Source organism: Dermacentor variabilis, chromosome 5 (assembly GCF_050947875.1).
Source record: "Dermacentor variabilis isolate Ectoservices chromosome 5, ASM5094787v1, whole genome shotgun sequence".
In the NCBI taxonomy this organism is placed as follows: Eukaryota; Metazoa; Arthropoda; class Arachnida; order Ixodida; family Ixodidae; genus Dermacentor; species Dermacentor variabilis.
The window spans coordinates 138260975-138280372 of record NC_134572.1 but is presented as its reverse complement, the minus strand read 5'-3'; the positions used below and the strand labels follow the sequence as shown (position 1 = coordinate 138280372).

General features: G+C 49.9%; 1 protein-coding gene across 4 annotated transcripts in view; it reads right to left on the bottom strand.

Annotated features, from left to right (window-relative positions):
• LOC142583193 (roundabout homolog 1-like) overlaps positions 1-19398 on the bottom strand; it is a 194747-nt gene that overhangs the window by 89684 nt on the left and 85665 nt on the right. For all 4 annotated transcript variants that reach the window (XM_075693548.1, XM_075693549.1, XM_075693551.1 and 1 more), the window contains exon 2: positions 2377-2688. In XM_075693548.1, the coding sequence (XP_075549663.1) occupies positions 2377-2688 (312 nt within the window). The remainder of the gene's footprint in view (positions 1-2376; positions 2689-19398) is intronic.

Here is a 19398-nt window from a genome sequence, read left to right as displayed (position 1 = left end):
GCGCACCAAGACCGATATTCGGTCGTTCTTGGGTGTCGCCGGCTACTATCAGAGGTACATCCCTAGGTACTCTGATATCGCGGCTCCCCTGACGGATGCTCTAAGAAAGACAGAGCCTCAAACAGTCGTCTGGGACGAGACAAAGGAAAGAGCTTTTAGCGCCCTAAAGAATGCCCTAACAAGCCAGCCTGTGCTACGATCGCCAGACTATACAAAAGGGTTCATTGTTCAGTGCGATGCTAGTGAGCGAGGCATGGGCGTTGTACTGTGCCAACGGGAAAAGGGAGAAGTAGAACACCCCGTCCTGTATGCTAGTCGTAAGCTGACCAGTCGTGAGCAGGCGTATAGCGCCACCGAGAAAGAGTGTGCATGTCTCGTGTGGGCCGTTCAGAAATTGTCATGCTATCTAGCCGGCTCGAGGTTTATCATTGAGACGGATCACTGCCCTCTCCAATGGCTGCAGACCATCTCTCCCAAAAATGGCCGCCTCCTGCGCTGGAGCCTCGCTTTACAACAATATTCCTTTGAGGTGCGTTACAAAAAGGGGAGTCTCAACGGTAACGCCGATGGCTTAAGTCGAAGCCCCTAACGTAGGAATCAGCCTCAAAATTGTTTGTTACTGATGTTTTTCTTCCTGAGGCAGGATTTTTTTTTAACATATTGCTTTTGTTTAGTGTTTCAAAGTGATGATATGCTTTCTAGTGCAATTTTTCAATTTGTGGACGCGTTCTGAGTGATGCTAGACTACTGTAAGGAACTAGGCAGTGGTATAAAAAGGGGAAAGAGCCTGGCAGGGCTTAGTGAGGGTTGTGCCGTGCTTGCTGACTGAGCGGTTGAGTTTCAGCGTAGTTCTAACGCTTGCCGGGAACGAGAACAAAAATGTGAACTCTCCCGAAGTCACTTTGCAGTGTCCCGTGCGAACCTGAACGAGAGAACGAGGCCTTCTCTGTGCGCTGCGCTCAAGAAACGTCGAGGGACGCCCGACTTCGGTTATGAGCATCATCGAGCGACATCCCTCCGGACAGCGGATGCAGTCCCCTGTCCATCGGGATCTCCTTCCCCCGGCGGGGCGGTCTGTTGCGTTTCGCCTGCGACACGTGGTTTTGCCGGCGCGACTGCGGCGGGGCGGCAGACATTTTGGCCCGATCGTCGTCGCCGCAACACTCATCGGCAGGTGTTTCCAGGCGCGACTGCGGCGATGCGACCGCAAAGGATCATCCTCTCATTCCAGTCATTGTGCCCGAAACAGGCGATGCCAAAGCAGGGACCATCCTCTCATTCCAGTCATTGTGCCCGAAACAGGCGATGCCAAAGCAGGGATCATCCTCTCATTACAGTCATTGTGCCCGACCGGCAGCGCCACAACAGGGTGCTACGAGATCGTGCTCGACATGGTGCTACGGCGTCGCTACGACAGGGTGCTACGAGATCGTGCTCGACATGGTGCTACGGCAGCGCTACGACAGTGTGCGTCACCATTAGCCCATTGTACATTCACGTGCTCGTCTTTTGAGGGGTTCCTTCTTGCCCTCAACTGCGAGAGTATAAAAACAGCTGCCCCCGGACGCCAAAAAGGAGGGCTCCGATTTCTTCTGTTGAGTGAAGTGCTCTCCCGTCTCTCTACTTCGGTCAAACCTGACCGCCAACTCTTTGCGATGTTAAAATAAACAAGTTGTTTCGTTGTTACCAGTCGACTCTTGCTTTGCCGGGACCTTCGGATGCTTCCAGTTGTACCCCAGGCCGCCAGGCCAACGCTACCCTTGGGGCTTGCGACCCAGGTACAACCACGGGCGTCAGCGCCGAGTTCCCAACAGATCGTACCAGCGGTGCGATCCAAACAGCGGCATGAAAAACATACATGGCAGCATAACGATGGAAGCTGAGCATGTCCAAAGTGTCCTTGAACAATGCGGAACGCGTGGCGTTCAGCGAATGCTCGTAGGTCGAGAAATGTGTAGAACATTTACCGCTGTTTAGCTAATGTATAGAATTCCTGCACAGTGTTTGCAACGCACGTAACGACGAGGGGCACAAGTACAGCAGACGCCAGCGTGTTTCATTCGTAAAGTCAGTCGCCTCTATCGGCATGGTCCCAACCACAACAACTTTTCAGATACCACGCGCGGTATAGCGTCTGCTACGGTAGTCAAGTTAGAGATGACAGGCACTGGCGAAGCTAACAGTTCGTGCGACGTTTCGATAGCAGTATACACGCGGTCCCTGTTCGCCGTCGCAAGGAAACAGAGCTTCAAGGCCTATGAACCCGCCAGGTGCTCGAGTGCAGACATGTCAAATGAAGCCTTGGCTCGCACACACACATGCAGAAACCATCACCCATTCTTTCGCCGCGAGAAGGGGCACCGCGGGGCCACTCACCGGCGAGCTCGACGCTGGCGTTTCGGGAGCGGACCGCGCCCAACGCGTTGGTCGCCGTGCACCAGTAGAGCCCGGTGTCCTGTTCCCGGCGGTTGTGCTGCACTTGCAGGAAGAACAGCTGTCCCTCGGGCAGGACCATGCGCGTGGCCGAGTTGCGCACGGGTCGCCCGTCGTGGAACCACGCGATTCGCGGGGCAGGGTCGCCGTCGGCGCCGCACCGGAGCGTCACCGGCTCGTGCTTGCGCACCACCACGTCCACCGGTTGCTCCGTGATGCGCGGCGAGCGGCCACCACCTCCTCCGTGACTGGACGCTGCGGAAACACGCGACAGGGAAAGAGAGAGAGAGAAAAAAAAGCTATGAGCGGGCGAACTCGAGGAATACAAAACGTACGGTACACGGCGCACGCTTAATAGGCACTGATTGAAAAAAATGTCGCGAAACACGCGAAAAGGTGAAACAACGAGACCGACGAGACACAAAGGCGCAAGTCTTGTTCTTTGACTTGCGCGTAGTGCGCCTCTACAATTGTGCATCCGAAGCAACTTGCCCTGCTCTCAATTTTATAGCAGGCATGCCAATAAAGGCAATGTAACGAAAAAACAAAATATAGACAGCCCCCCCCCCCCCAGTAATCGAAGGCGTCACACTGACTACGCGGTTCTTTCAAATGTAGACTAGTTGCACTTGTGACACAAATTAAGATGTCAACTAGAAGAGAAACATAAAAAGGGGAGGTGCAAGGAGAAATCGTGTTGTGTGACCCCCGTGGCTACTCAATGAAACAATGTATGGCTGAAGTCGCAATCTGCGCGGCTAGTGACATGGCGGGTGAAAATCTCTCATTTGCGCCAGCTGTGAATAATAACATAGTTGCTCATGTTGACGCCGCGCTTGGCACGCTTTGGAAGAGCCCCGTCAAACTGAAATTGAGAATTTTGCACGAAGGAAATGATCTACGAACCAAGCCAAGTCGGTCTCATACAGCTTAAGGAAAAGCATTTCACTTTCATCATACCAGTCAATGCTTAGTCATTAACTTGACACTGCCATACAGTACTTTGAAGGCTATGGTGCCTACTAATGAAAATGCAGTGTTCGAAACGAAAAAAAAAAATAAACTTTTCTTGAATTTTATTTAAAATAAAAATTGTGTTCTTGCAATGAAAAATATTGTTGTCAAGTTAGAAGATTCTCCGCAGCCGGATGAACATAAGATCTGCATCGCACGGATTCAGCCGATAAATGAGATATGATATTGCCATAGTTTTTTCATGCCTTCTTGACGGCAGTGCCGCAGTTCAAGAGCTTTATTCGCGTAAATTTACTACTGGAATGCTTCTAACACTTCGTGCACTTTAATCGACCCCTATTGGTTGACAAAAATACGGAATAAAAGACACCGTTGACGTCGAGATGGAGTAGCGCAAAAATACTGCAAGGAGCTTAAGCGGTAAAACTAATAACTCAGAATGTCTTTGCGACTCTGGAGAACGTTCGCCTTGCCATATATGCAGAACATTCAGGCGCGCTTCAACGCTTATGCGAAAACTCGCGCTCTCTTATTGAATTTGCTTCACGAGCCTCTTTCCCCGAGCAGCCTGCAATCGGTGCCGCCACTGCACATTCGGCGGGCGTACGGGGAAGGGTCTATTTTTATTGAAGCGGGAGGGGGGAAGTGGGGGGGGGGCGCTGTCCCAGGAAGACAGGAACTGCCTCTTTGGTGCTTCAGGTTTGGGCACCGAGCAGAACCTCGAACGACCAATGGAAGACGGCGGGGACGCAGTGCAGCCCCGGTGCGCAATATCCGGATGGCGGCCGGGGGTGCGCACTCGACTTTTCGATGGTTCCTCATGTGCCTTCGCCAGCAATATCAAAAACAGCTATGGATTTTCATCGAGCTGTTTGCTTCCAAAACACGACATGGGAAGGTTCATTTATTCCGCCTATTTCGAGATAACGGCATTTTGATTTGTGCATGCGAGCCATATAAGCTGTGCCGTGTCTTTTTTTTTCTGTCTCTTTATTACTCCATCTCTCTTTTAGCGGGCGAAGGTATAGAGTGGCGAAGGAACTGTACACATACTTGACCACTGGGAAAACACGTGCTCCCGCAGCCTCGGAAGCTGAGGCGTCGGCAGCAGCGTTATGGGATTTCTACGAGACTTCGCGTTTTAATATAGCGGCGCAGCAGAGGAAGCGAGAGGCAGCTTAGGTGTTATAATGAAAACAAAAGTTACATAAAGAAGAGGCGAGGATAACTCGGGCGTTGCTCTGGTTGACTAGGAGCAAGGGTAAAGTGAAAAACGGAGATAGAGGAAGGAGATAAGTACGAATAACGCCAAAGAAAGTGACAACGCCATAGCGGAGCCAGAAAGCTCTTGACATCACGCGTTTTTTTCCTCATGTCCGCAAAATTGGGAGGCTCGATCATCTGCCCAATGTTTCGTCTTGTATTTGCTCCGTATGGTTGTAGCCTTTCAATGAACTGCAAAGGTTTCGTTTATCTACTATAGATGGGAACCACCCGCATTTACAGGCCTTTGACAGCTTTCGCAGGGTAACTTCTCTAAGTCCTTCAAATACCAGACGAAGACAGCAAGGATGACGACCTAACTGCAACTTCATAATGATCGTTCATCTACAAAAAGCCTACGGCTATCATATAGGAGCAATCCGGCTTTATTAAATTTACGGACAACAGATCATGGTGACACTTTCGATAACAACTATGGTAGCGGTGTAATGTTACGAATGAGTAAGGCAACAAACGGCGTTGTGGACCACTGGATTTAGAACAGGCGTGATTCGTGGTCGAACGTCCCCATTTAGTGGCACAGTATATGTTCTAAAACTGGAAACACTGCAGCGGCAGCATTACACTCTTAATGAAAGCGTGAACAAGGGGCTTTAACGCTTTTGCGCACGGAGTAATGCATAGATTCATTAGCGTAGCTTTCAGACAACATGCATATCTGTAGCTGCAAACGGCAGTAAAAAATAATTGGTCACGCATCATAGGCTACTTACTGTTCATATTACACGGCAAGGTACAAAGATACTTATTCCTTTACAGGCAACTGTTCCATTCATTTTACGATGTCCCGTCGGCTCATATGGGATGCTGAGGTTCACACTGATAAGGTGTAGAGGATGAAAAAGGATGGCGGCATGAATCACGGAGAAAGAAGCCTGAACTATACCCTCATCCCCCAGGCTGCAGCCCTTTCTCACAAAGAAACCGTCAACTATCGCGCCATCGTATGACACGTAGAGACAGCAGAGATTTGAACTGGGACGGCGGTAACCATGGCAAAGTGCGATCCAATTCTAAATCAGGCACAGGACTGGCGCGTTTCCCTCGGTGAAAGACGCTCAGGCAAACAAAGAAGTCCGCAAAGGCGAGCAAATCACCACACGAAAAAAAAAATATCCCACTTCTTTCACGGCTCTCGTACGAATCGCGGCTTTCACGACTTTCATTCGGGCGAGTTCGTGAAGAATCTCCTTTTTGTTGGAGCGATGCGCACAAGACAGCAGACCGAAAGAGGAAAAGATTAGGATCCCGTGCTGTCAAGCCATGGACTGCCGTCGAGCGAGTTGCACCATTGTACTCCATGCGCAGAACGCAGACCGATCAGCCTAGGGCCGAAAAGAGAGACGCGTTCGCACGCTAAGCGGGGGAAAATACGGTACCCGGACGCTCCCAATTAGGGACGCCCGTCTTTGCGGTGGAGTCGCCCGCGTACCCTTGTCAATGGGAGCGCTGCACTGAAGTGGACTGAGGAAGCCCCCTGTGCGCTGCTCTGGCACGTATACACTCTGAATGGATGTCGCCGAAAGAAGGCGCTTTTTCCGAACGAGCGTTACATCCAACAAATCGAGGCCACAATTGGAGGGATGCCTCGGGGTTTTTTCGTACTTGAGCCAGTGACGAGTCGGAGATGGCGCTAGCGAATCGAACGAACTGCATGCCTTGGAGGCGTAGTGGGAGACGACGCGCTTTTGAGTAGCGGCGTCCTCGGTCCTTTCACGAGCCCGTGCCGCATCTCTTCTCTCTGTCTTTCTCTCTCTCTCTCTCTCTCTCTCTCTCTCTCTCTCTCTCTGTGTGTGTGTCTGTCTGTTCTCCTTCCTCTCCTTTTTCCTTCTTGAGAGAGGTGTACTCTTTTTGCATTTCTGGAATGCTACGTGTTGCGACACGCCTGCGTTGCAGCGAACGGCGGCAATCCACCGGAAAAGTATGCAACAAACTTTTTTGTCCTATTCTGTGCTTAGCCACTTGCCTAATGGCATAAGTGAATCAAAAATACACAAAGCGCGACAGGACCTTCTCTTCTCTTCCTTACTGCAAAATTATTTATTGGCACAAACGATGACAAATTCACAAATAATATCTCTTTGACCCCTTTAAACGACTGACATTCTTGTCCTTCGGGAGGACAGACGGTATTTTAGTGCGCTGATGACGCGCCTATGCCTGTACATGACCCACAAGGAAGAGAAGCCAACCTGACAAAGAAGAAAGCACTCGTTACGACACGCCAACTATGGCTGCAGTCACGTTCTGTAATCACAGATCTCGAGAGCAGTCGGCATTTGCGGAACCCGTCCGTACGTGATTGCTGCGCACTGGAAGATTTTTTATGGTCGCTCGGGGGAGGAAACGCGCTATGTGTGTCGGGCGTGTAACAACTTCGGACACGTGTCGAATGGCCGGAGCGTTACGCGGACTTTATCGGGAGCGGTGTAGCGTTTGACGACACCGACGTGCGCTATATATATATATATATATATATATATATATATATATATATATATATATATATATATATATATATATATATATGCAGCCTAGGTCAATTAACCACCCCTCGCTACACCTCGGCGAATTCGGTTTACGCGCAAGGCGCCATCAGGGAGGTGTCGCACGCTTTTCACGACCTACTTGGCGCCTTCATGCGCGAAAACGAGGTCATTAGGTTGTCATTGCTAAAATAGGCGGCATTCTCCTTCTTCGCATAATTTTTATTTGTTTCCGGGGAGCCGCAGCGCTTAGAATATAAAGGCACTGTGCACGCACGCACGCACGCACGCACGCACGCACACACACACACACACACTGCGCTGTCTTCTTCGTCTCGCCACTCGTCCTGCGGTATATGAACTATGCGATCCACCAACAGGCCCACGTTTCAACCTTATTGAAATCTTTCTGGTTTGTTTGTTGGCTATAGTAATATTCTATTCATTTTCAACTGCGCGACGGTTTCAGTGAATACACATTCTGAGTCACAGCAGCGGGCTCACTCGCAACTTCAATGGCCATTAAATACCAACACGTGCGGGAGTCCACTCTACGGCCGAAAGTGGTGGTGAGGAAACGTTGGAAGGGTCAACGCTTTCACACTTTCTTGGAACACTAAGAAGTGTGACAGATGAAATTAAAGCGAACTGCTGTCTACGCGGCTGCCTTTCACTCTTGCTCAAAGCGACCTCATGAGAAAAAGAGAAAAGAAGAAGAGCTAGCATAGTAAGTAAGCCGTCCTGTGTAGGGGTTCTATAAAGTGTACCACACGCACGTGCAATTGGTGGACGCTATAATGTGGCTTAGTTCTCTTTTTCGCACAGGTTGCACGAAATAATGAAAGTGAGGTACACTGAATATAACTAATCACACGAACAGAGCATATATCCGCGTGATAGGTACACGCAAGGAAGCGTGGAGACTAACTGCCGTCGCACCAAGCTCCTCCGCGGCGCTTTGACGCAGTTTAAACAAATGCTATTGCATTGGCTTACGTAGCAGGGGTTATAAGTATAGTAGCCAGGTGCCGAAGCGACTTTTCTGGCGATTGACGCATCGGGAATAAGAAGGACGCCCCGCCGTCGAGGGCGCAACAACTCAAAGAAAAAGAAAGAAAGGAAACGCTGAACCTACAAATGGCCTCCGATGTAGCCGCGGGGCTCAAACGTGCATAACTGTCAATCCGCGGGCGCAGTTTATACAAGTGTCGAATCATTGTGGCGCTCGTAAAACGCGGCGGGTGTTCTCTGCACAACGCGGCCGAGTTGTGTTTGCGCACCCGGTTTCACCAGCTCCTACCGCAGCGGAGGCAAGCAAACAGCGGAAGCGGTGGCGCCTGATCCCCCTATTTTCTGAGAAGCGAAACCGTGTTGGCGTGCCGCCCTCCCCCTCCGTTGCCCCCCCCCCCATTGCCCCCTTGCGAGAGCGACCAGCAGGCGACGGTAATTACGCGACCGATACGGGGCTTTCGCGAAAGGGGCTGGGCAAGTGCCGAGCGTGGACAACAACGGGAGCGCTTTGTTTTCGGGCAACAGACGTAGGACGCCCTCCCCATCTGCCTCCGCCGCCGCCCACTCTTGCCCGGGCGGCGATGAGGCCGGCTGCGAGATGCTGCTAGGCGGCTCCCCGCTGTACAAAGGCCAGGCCGCTTACTGCGAACCGTCATCAGCTGTGCGTGCGCGATGATCGCGTTCCGCTCTGACGAACGCGCCATCAGAGCGGCGAGCATCGTCTGTGCGGTCTGCCCGAGTCAAAACGGTACAGCGTCGCGGGGGCTGTAAAAGCCGCGGCGTCAGCTAACCGAGCGCCCAACTCGACAAATGTGGGTGCAGCAAGTTGCGGAAAGGTTCGAAGGAAGTTAGCAGCTTCGTCGAGCCCGCGGGAGTAAACTAATAGTCGCTTGTCGAAACCATAAGGCGGAAGTGAAACTGCACATGGGATTATACTTCTACTTTTCTTTCCTTTTCTTTCTTAGCTGGGAAATATAAACATGTTGGTCATAGAAAGAGCGGGTAATTTCCAAAATTTTAGCCACCGCAGTCTTTCATAGTGCGCTACCTTGTATACATGTTCCGCATTACCGCAATCCAGCCAAAGAAGGCGGAGGCGAAGCGAGCAAATGAACAGCATTCAGCCTAGTACGAATCGTGTACCGTTACGTAGGCGTATTTTTTTAGAGAATTTTCAGTAGCTGACGATTTCCCAAAAACATTCTACGCTCGCGATTGCAAGAAGTGTAGGGTCACTTTATGCGTATAGTTTCGCAGTCAGGCTGACCACCAAAGCGGGAGAAATGCAAAAACCAAACCATATTGTGCAAATATTATTTCCATTCTACATTTTCTTTGTCTTCTTCAGTATAGAATGGCGCCACACCTTCGTTATCGGCACTATCGGCGATTTGCTACGACGGACCAAAATAAGAAATATTGAATCGAAGGAACACAATTCTTACATAATACTGCTTCTGCTCTTCTAAATTTATTTTATATAATTTTTTTTTATTTCGAAAGTCTTCACGAGCTATATGATTTTTTAAAGTCCGCACGTACCCTGATAAAGCTAATGTGAGAATAAGAAGAGCCTCCAAGACATGCCTACCATGAATGCGACCCAGCATCGCCGTAAATTGACCGCGCTCAGCGCACCAGTTCCCGCATCCACCATTACTATTTACAGATCCTCGACTTTGAGAGATAAGCTACTACTCGGAGAACTCAGACGTTTGGGTGGTTGTTGGCTGACATGAGCGATATTGAAAAGCGCTTCGCCGATTTTCGGCCACCGACTTCTACTGGACGCTTTGCAATCGATGCCGCACGTAAGACACTTTTGTTTCCCAAGGTAAACGCACTGATCAATCGCAGCATCTAGGCATCCGCTACAAGGTGCACCAACGGTTATTCAAAATAATTAGAGTTGAAGAATCCCTGGATTTCTGCGCGTGTGTTCAATTCCATCTCTGTTATACCTTATGCTACACGGTATTTGAACGAAAGCCTGTGAATTTCGGCTACTGTGCCCATGCCGTGCCTCTGTTTCTCAGTCTCCCCGAACGGACGTTTCGGAAAGAATGCATCCATGCTATATCTACTCTAAGTAACCAAAATTTTGGAAAGTGTTCAGCGGATTAACTTCTCCTAATACATCACGAATCTCCACAATGACAACGTCACCTGCGTAAAGTCGAAATGAACGATCCAAACGTATACCGTCGCATTTCGAATACCGTGTATGTAACGAGGCTGTTCCAGTATCCGGAGTGACACACTTCTTTTGCCCCATTCAGAATCGTTGAAAGACCCCTAATGTGGCAGTTATTTTTGGTTCGGAAGCGGTGCGGTGAGATATAGACGCCGTCCGCCTGAGTTATCTCAATACGTGAGCGGTTGCTTCTAAGTTTTCCGGAAAAGTGAAAATCTAAAAGGGTTCATTGCCTTTCTAGAACTATGGTCCCCGAGGGGAACCTACTATGGTGACTGTGTCCATTCAGTACAAAGCCTGTCCTGTGTTTCATGTCATTCTTGCGGACCTTGGCACATGTGTCTCATGCTTTTTGCTTGGTTTTTCTATAGAGAAGCCGCACCGTGTGTTGCGTGAAACGGGAACGTGGAAGATTCTCTGAGCGCTTTGTTGGGGGCAGCTATTTCTCCTGGCTTTCAGGCTCACTCTTTCGCGCTGTACTTAGTCTAATCTTTCTTAAGAACATGTTTTATACGTAGGCACATATCTACACATACGTGACGACTGTTTACGCCTTTCTCCTCTCTGGAAAAATGGACGCATTCAGTTGCCTTGCTGCATTTTTGCACATCCGGCCAATCTTTTCCAATTAATTATCCCAACCATGCTGGAGGATCAGTTCCATTTTATTAATCAACGCTCGCTCGCTCGCTCACTCACTCACTCACTCACTCACTCACTCACTCACTCACTCACTCACTCACTCACTCACTCACTCACTCACTCACTCACTCACTCACTCACTCACTCACTCACTCACTCAGTTTTCGTACTGCCGTCCTCAAGCTATACGCAGTGATTCCCAGCAGACTGTTCTTTTGTTTTGTCGCTTCCTGGCGAGTTCAATGGACTCCGCTCAGTTGCCGCTGCCAAATGTTTCTTGGTGAACGACGTGCACAGCTTGATGACTTCCGAGGTTAAAGCGGGAAACCCTGTAGCCGGAGGAGAAACAACGGAAGTAGCAAGAGTAGATGCTTCTCCGGACGGGACAACGCTTGCACAGCACTAATAACTGTCCTTCGTCTAGGGGATAAGTGAAGAAAAACCAAGATTATATCGGTGTTTGCGTTAAGTTATCCTGTCGGCCTGTATGGACAACGGTAAAGCTACGAGGAGGAAAAAAGAATGGTAAAATAGGTGACGACGGCGGAGGGCTCTTTAGAGCCTTTTTGGAACCTCGAGAACAGCAGCGACCAAATGACGCCGGAAAACGGGGGACAGTAATGGCCAACTTCCGGTCTCGGCGTTGCCTCGCAACGTGCGCATGCAGGGAAGCGCGTGCCGGGCACCAGCCGACTCCTCCCCCCTCCCCCCCCCCCTTTCGTTCTCGGCAACCCACATGTTGGCTCGTTAGAAACGTGCAGCGTTCTAGAATAGTCAGCTACTGCGACCGTGAATCAGAAGAGCGAGTCTGAGCGCAAAGGCCAGGCTGGAAAACGTCTAGAAGAATGTGGGAATAACATCGCGTGCATGCTGACTCGGGCACAACTGTCTGTCTTTGCCTTAATTCTGTCTCTGACTACTGTTGCTGCAGCTGTGAAAAGGTGCGAGAGCTATAGATGTAAGATTTCTCAGGCAAAAATGAAAAAGAAAAAAGGAAAGTTCTCATAGCGTTTCTAACAATATATATGTCGCTGCAACAGAGTACCGTAATTAACATGGAGTAATTTGCGTGATTGTAACAGATTATGCTTTAATATCAATAAGTGGACTCCACATCGTCTAGTCGGGAAGTAGAGTGATGTTTGAAGCGCAAATAATCAGAACACCCGACCAAGATAGCATAGAAAGTTCAATTGAGTTAGCAAGGCTTCCGCCTGGATGCCGAATCGACTTATCCGTTCAAGAGCAGCCTTTTGGTAGGCGTTTTATTTGTTGCGTTTCTAATAGGAAAGCAGCAAGAATACACCAAACATCCTATACTGACATCCTAAAACGATTGAATATTCGAATATTCCTATACTTTCATTTGTATTCTTTACGAAAGTTCCCTACAATATCGGAGTTTTGCTTTGTTAACAGAAAATTCCAAACCCTGCACAGTGCCAGTGAATTAATGCAGGTAAATATAACAGAAAAATTTATATACAAATAGTGTAATGCACGGCGACTAATGACAACAAAAGACCACTCTCTCCTTCATTAACTCGCGCAGCCGTCCTTACTGTAGAATGAACTCTGTCTATAGCATTATAATAGCTCACCAACAGCAATCAAGCCATTGTGAGACCATGAGGCACACAGTGCGCAAAATTTTAAGCCCCTATTTATTTATTTATTTCAAAAGCTCGCAACATCACTTTCTCGGAAACCGAAAGAGCGCCTCTGCGCGCGAACCATTGGCTTTCATTCACAGTGACAACGTTCATCTTGCTTTGTTTTTGAGTCCTTTTCAGCGGGTGAAAGACCTCGATGCCTTTCAGTGGTGCCAGCTGCTTCGATTCTGTCTGTGGCAGTTAGTCGCGAACAAAATACCTATAGTCCATACGCCCGTACGTGGAGCACTCAAGTCGTAGCTTGTACAGCTCACATCAGTTGCACGTTGTTCTTTCCTTGCGTCACGTCTTCAAAAAGAACGCTCAGCAGGGTGGCAAAGGGCACCGGGAGAGACCATACAGTGGGTCAAATGGAAAAACGGAGAGGGGCTGCTTAGAAGAGATCCTCGATGAAAAGTGACCTTAAGTGGGCTGTGTGTGTGAGAACGGGATAACCGACTCCGGGGAACGAGCGGCTCAGCGGGGGGAACACGCGCGGGCGGTAAGTGTAATTAGAGAAATGAAAATGAGACCGGGGAGGACTCCGGGGCTGATTACAATCATTCCGAGGCCCCCGTCGGAGTGGCTGACGGATGAGCGCGCTGAATCAACAGCGAGGCGGGAACCTCGACCGCGGCGCCTTCGGCTGCGTCTCTGTTTAGCGTCGAGTCGGCGACCCTGGAGGAAGACGGTTCCAGGAGAAACGTCGCAGAAATCGGCTTTGCCGCCCTGTCGCTGACCTTGAGCATGTTAAGATTTCTTGGAACCGTTTGACTTCTTATTTGGATTATTCATAGATTAAATATTTTGGTAACAAACATGTCGGCGGCCACAGAAAAATGTTAAATGAAAGGAACGATGACGCGCGGTGTGAACAATTCTCACACACATAAGGTGTTTCGTCACTGCACGCGGAGCACTGATTGGCATAAAACAAGAAAGCGCAAAGCCGCTCCGCTCAGGCCAACTACATGTACGCGACCATGGAGATTTCTACCGACAATAGGGAACTTTGCTCATTTAGCTCACAGGCATGGGCATGGCATAAATTTATTTAATCTTGGAACTTCGTACGTTCTTGCAGCTCCCGGAGACACTATCGCCAGAGCTACCTCTGGTAACTTTTGCTGGAAACGCTGTGCGAGCAAGATGGCCTCCGAGAATGGGCGGCGCCCGCTGGCGCCACCTGATCTCAAAGGCCTCGTTCGAAGTATGCTAGCCTGGCGTTCATCTACTTGGAGGCAGTGAACCTCTTATGCTGTGCGTATGGAATCGTCAAAAGCTCGCAGCTATTCCGTTCGGGTTCCCGCGTGCTTAACGGGAAAACTGGCACTGCGAACCAAGTGGCGTTTGAGTCCTCATGCGCATGTGCTCATGTCGCTTCTTTGTTTTCAACACACAACTGCTCCTCCTGTAGTAATGGAGTGCTAAATATCTATAAGAATTCCCTGCGCCTGACTTTGTGGCTTCACTCGAAACAAAATATCTGCGTTATGGAGGGGCCGACAACGTACTTGTTGCCTAATGCCGGAATCTTGTCACATTAACTTGTTAAAACAGTCATGCAGATCAAGCAATCAACAAAATTAAATGTCGTGAATGGTCTTGACGACGTCTTTGTTGGAAGCAGCTACTTCTCTTTGTCCGTGGCTATAGCAAAGTCTCTAGATTTGACTCTGATCAAGATAGGACTCTGGGTAGTTCGTGGAACTCCTACGGAGCTGGGTAATTCCGCGCTCAACGTATCTTGAGCGCCTGTCCTTCTACTCCGATCCCTGTCTGAATGTGCTTATGCTAACACGCCAATATTGCCTTTAATTATTGTAAGAGGCATTCGTGTATATTCCGGCGTCATCTGTCTACAAGATGTGTACTAAGGACGGAATTGCCCAAAGTAAAATCTAGGTGGCCCGGGATGTTGCAGTGAGACTGCAATGGATAAGCATTTTACTTCTAACCTTGCGGGTTTCCGCAGAACTATTAAATTCACGTCTTCGTGTGTTCAACAATGGTAAAACATATTCAATCATTCCTCATGTGTTATTATATGACGCAGATAGCTAGGCCTCGTTGTTCAACTTGCTTTTAATTCGGTAGCATTACGGTAGCATACTGCAATCTTTAAGGATAACAGCTTACACACGTGAATTAAGCACGGATTGCTGCTCATTGCGCTGCACATGATCTTGAGCTGTGATAATGTGCTGTGATCGCGACCAACCTTGATCGTGCACCTGCCCCACGCTCTGTCTGTCTGTCTGTCTATCTCGCTCTCTCTCCTTTCATTTTATTTGTCTGCCTGGTCGATCCCGGCTGTAGTGGCCGCACTTCGATGGGGGCGAAATCCAACAAAAAGAAAAAGAAAAGCGCTCGTACACTCATATTTAGGTGCAGCTTAAGGAACCCCAGGTAATCAATTAATCCGGGTGCCCCTTCTATGGCATGCCTCAATATCATATCGTGGTTTTCGCCAGTAAAATGCTAGAATTTACAACTGATTTATTCCCTCTACCTCTCACACTCCTTTTCTTAGTCTAGGGTAGAAAACCGAACTTTCTGTTATGGGTGACCTCCTCGCCTTTCTCCTTTCTTTAGCTTCCCTCCCTCTTTCTCTTGGGTTTCAGTTCACGAGTTAGGTGGGTTAACTGCGCTATGCTCTAAAACAGAAGCCTTTCGTAGAAGTAGAACTGGCTTTTCAGAGCGGGTTTCTGTTCACTAAACAAGGAAAGAAGGAAATAGGAGAGAAAGAACAAACAAAGCAATAGAAAAAAAGAACATCAGGCAGCACCACACCGCCACGCCTTGCTATCCGTCTGGCGCAGAATAAGACTGCTTGGCTCGCCGCACATCCACTTACATCTGATAGGCAATTACGGCTTATTATTAATGAGGATAATGCCGATACGAGTCGCCGTGGAATGGGGCTAAGAGGGGCTCTGCACTGAAGCCGCGTCGCGAAAAGCCCCACGAAAACACGCACGCTCACCCTGGAATGTGACCGGCGCTCATAATCAGTCGCATAGCGGCGAGAGTATACTTACCGTATTTGAGGAGGGGGGGGGGGGGGGGAGTATGCGTTGTCACCTAAAAACCGTGCAGCTCTCCGAAGCCTGTGGTTGTCATTGCCCATGAGCTGCGTTTGTAGAGCTGCTAGACACGCGGCAACCGGTTTATGCAATTTTTACTTGAATCCCCGTTCCTGCTCATGCAAGAACACCTTTGCGAACTCGACCACGCTGTTGGATAACTGGCTGTTCTAGCTTCGAAGACAGTGCATGGTATTAGCGAGAAGTGGTATGCATATTTGTTCTGATAACACGCAAATAAAATATATAGCAAGCGGTGCGAGGTGAACCCGCTAATTTTCTCGGCTATAAGAAATTAAGTCTCTGGGCGCGAAGTCCTGTCTAAGACTGAAAACGATTTGTCTTCCTGTCACGCCATGCTCTCCGAAAGCCTTAAAAGGGGGCTGTGCAGGTCACGCCTATGTCACTGGCCGGGTCACGTGCTGTGCGCCGCTTGTACAGGCCCAGATCTGAACGCGATACAATGTAAAGTGCTAGCCCAAGTGATTGTCAGTGCGCGGTCTCCGATGTGCGCAAGGTAGCGATTAATCGTGCTATTCAGCATCGACTACATGGGCACGCCATGTACAGTGACGTTATCTTCGCGAAGTGGGCCGCGCAATCTTGTTCACAGTCGCGTAAAGTTTGCCGGCCGGTCCTCGCGCATAACTTTCCGTTTCACCTCCTCGGACAACGCTTGCACACGTAATACAAAAAAAAAGTATTTATGCAACTGTCCCACGAACTTCGCTAAATGGGTGTTTTGTGTAAATACGAGTTATCACTGACATTCACCAGAAGTACTAAGACGGAACTAGAAAAATTGTGATTCTTGAATCAAAAGGTAACAGCAACCTATCATTGTGCACTAAAAAAGAAAACAAAGAAGACTGTATGTGCGTGGGGAGGGATGGCGGCTGGGAAGGGTATCTGCGTACTTATGGGGGACAGGTGTACTATGCGTACAGAACATGACGAATAGCGTACGGTGTCTGCGCTGGATGCGCAATGGGCACACTATTTCGCCCGAAAATGTTTTCTTTTTTTTTTTTTGGATGCGGCCTCGTTAAGGAGTATGACGGCAAGGAGCAACAAGACTGAGATGGGAAAGGCAGCGACGTTAACCAGATGCAAATTTCGGATTTGCCACTTTGAGCATGGTTGAGGCAAGAGGGTTAGCAATATGGGAGCGATAGAGAGAACCAGAAAGCGAGGGAGAAAAAAAAGGACAAACAAAGAAACGAAAACTGCTAGAATCATTCACACAGGGCGGTGGACCGAAGAAAGTGCTGTATTACTTGCACAGCTTTCTGACGTGATGACGGTTCACGTCTTCTTGCAAAAAAAAAGCAAGAAAAAAAAACTATGACATAGATAACGGAGTCGAAGGAAGCAAGTGCGAGTGGGAAAAGGTAAAGAGAAATACGCGTGCTCTCCGGCGTATGCAACGGCGCGCGGAAGTTTTCGTGCAAACCGCCTCAAAGGGACCACACATCGCGAACTCGGCGGGCCCGTTTCCGTCGCCGCCACGCGTTCTCCGCTGCCACTCCGATCGTTCGAGAGCGAGGAAGAGGAGAGGAAGAAAACGAAGAAGCCGCCTGTGAAGCCAGCGTCAGAGGAAGAGAAGCAAGCGCTCTCGTCGGGTGGAGCGGCATACTCGCCGAATATGACGAAGCTGCGGGGGTGGCCGCGTACGCCCCGCGCGCTCTGCTTACTACTATACCGCACGGCAACGTGATGGTGAGTTGCGGTGTGCCCGACTGAGGAGGCAGGAGAGATTTGCTGAAGAGAAAACAAAGATAAAGAAACGTCTAGGCGAAAGGGCGCGCACACAGTTGCGGCGTCAAAATCAGCGCGCGAAGAAAAGTGCCCCGAGGTCGTAAAAGCTGCACGAGTGGGCGAGCACATGGCCGGAATACGTACGTGAGAAAAGTGACGCCTCGGCTGAGAGCTGGGCGGAGGGGCTCATCGCGGCGGTAGGGGCGCCTTCGCACACACACGTAGGAGCTTCAAAACTATACTCGAGGGAAGACGCGGCTAGCGTCAGCGTGCGCCGTCTCCTCGGTTGTTCAGCCCTGCACGGAGCCTTGTGGATCTTGATATTAACTCTATAATTAAGCTCATCTTTTTCGTCTCAAATGTCCCTCCCTTATGACAATTGATATCGTATATCTTTAAACAACCTGCCAATGGAGCCTATTACACATCTCAATATCAATGACCAGCAGGGTCAATGACACAGTTTATTGTCTGGAAGAGAGCACAGGGTTTCTATAAGAGCCACAAGTTATGTGTATGCTAACAGCTTAATAATCAAAAAGCTTCCGCGACATACAACTGTTCGTGCGAAGGGGCACCGTCCTTAAGAACTTTGTTAAACAGGAGGAATGGCAGAATAGTTCCGGCATTCGCGCGTGCTTACAACAGTCCAGAGGTCATCAAGAGTTGTCTATTAGGGGACGCAAGCGGCTCGCGTACCCAAGGGCCGAAAGCCTGCTATGGTTTTGGTGCGAGGGAAGCGGCTCGCCTACGCAAGTAGAACTAAAGCCCATTGCGTCCCCTAATCTAAAGCTCTCTATTAGGGTGACGCGCACGCGTGCTCTCACTAGAAATTTACGTGACAACTCTCGAGCTTTCTTGTAAATAAGGTGCCCATTTGCCGGGAGCTGACGCCTTTCCTGGGCGCCTCGTAACGACAATTATACCAAGGCAGAGGAGATCCAAGGCAAGACGAGTGCCGAACGACCGCTGGCAACGAGAGAGGAAGCATAAAGACCGCAACAGTGCGCCTTCCGGAGACAGCCCAAGCATAAACCCTTTGCTGCAGGAAAGCGCCCCCAGCTCTCCCTCCTCTGCCGAATCAGTAGCAGGCGGCAGGATCCTGGAATCCACACACGCCGGAGGAGAAGGGAAAGGCAGGGTTGGCGGCATTCCGCCGTAAACGCGGCAGCCGTGCCAGGGGCGAGGATTGTCTTGATGGCTCCATCCCGCAGCGAGAGAACCCTGAGTTATGGAGCCAGGCGTTATTAGAGCTAAAGGGCTGCTGCCGCTGCGGCGGCTCGGCGGGCCCAAACCCCGCGTCGTTTCAGCATCTCACGTGCTGGAATGGCGTGCACGTAGCTCTGGCTGTAAACGGGCAGGCGTGGTACGTATAGTACACCCGCAGCGGGCTTGCCTCAAGGCGGTGCGCGACCACGGCTCGTGGCGTGCGTCACTCGATCTTCAGGGCCACAGCCGCCGCGTTGTCGACGTCTCCCCCCCCCCCCCCTCCCGATCAGTCAGTCTCGGTAACTGCGGAAATGCGAGGAGGTGCCACTGAAACGGAGTCCCCCGTTCTCGTCACACGAGGCACGTGGAGGAAACGCGACTGGAATGTTTTGTTGTGCTGCGAGCAAACGCGAGCATTTAAGTCTGTGCCGTATCTCGCAAAATTCGTGGCAGTGGAGTCTGAGCTAGAGATCGCGGCAACCAATCTGGAACGAGAACGAAGGACTCAACCAAACTCGGCTATCAGTCCTCTAGCGCACGAGGCCATCGTGGGTAGAAGATCGGCGGATGGATTAGTGGAGCACGTATTACAGATTGAGGCCGTAAGAGCCTCTTTTAATGGTTCTAATTCTTGAGAGCAGAGATCCGGGTACGTGGCTCTGGCGAGC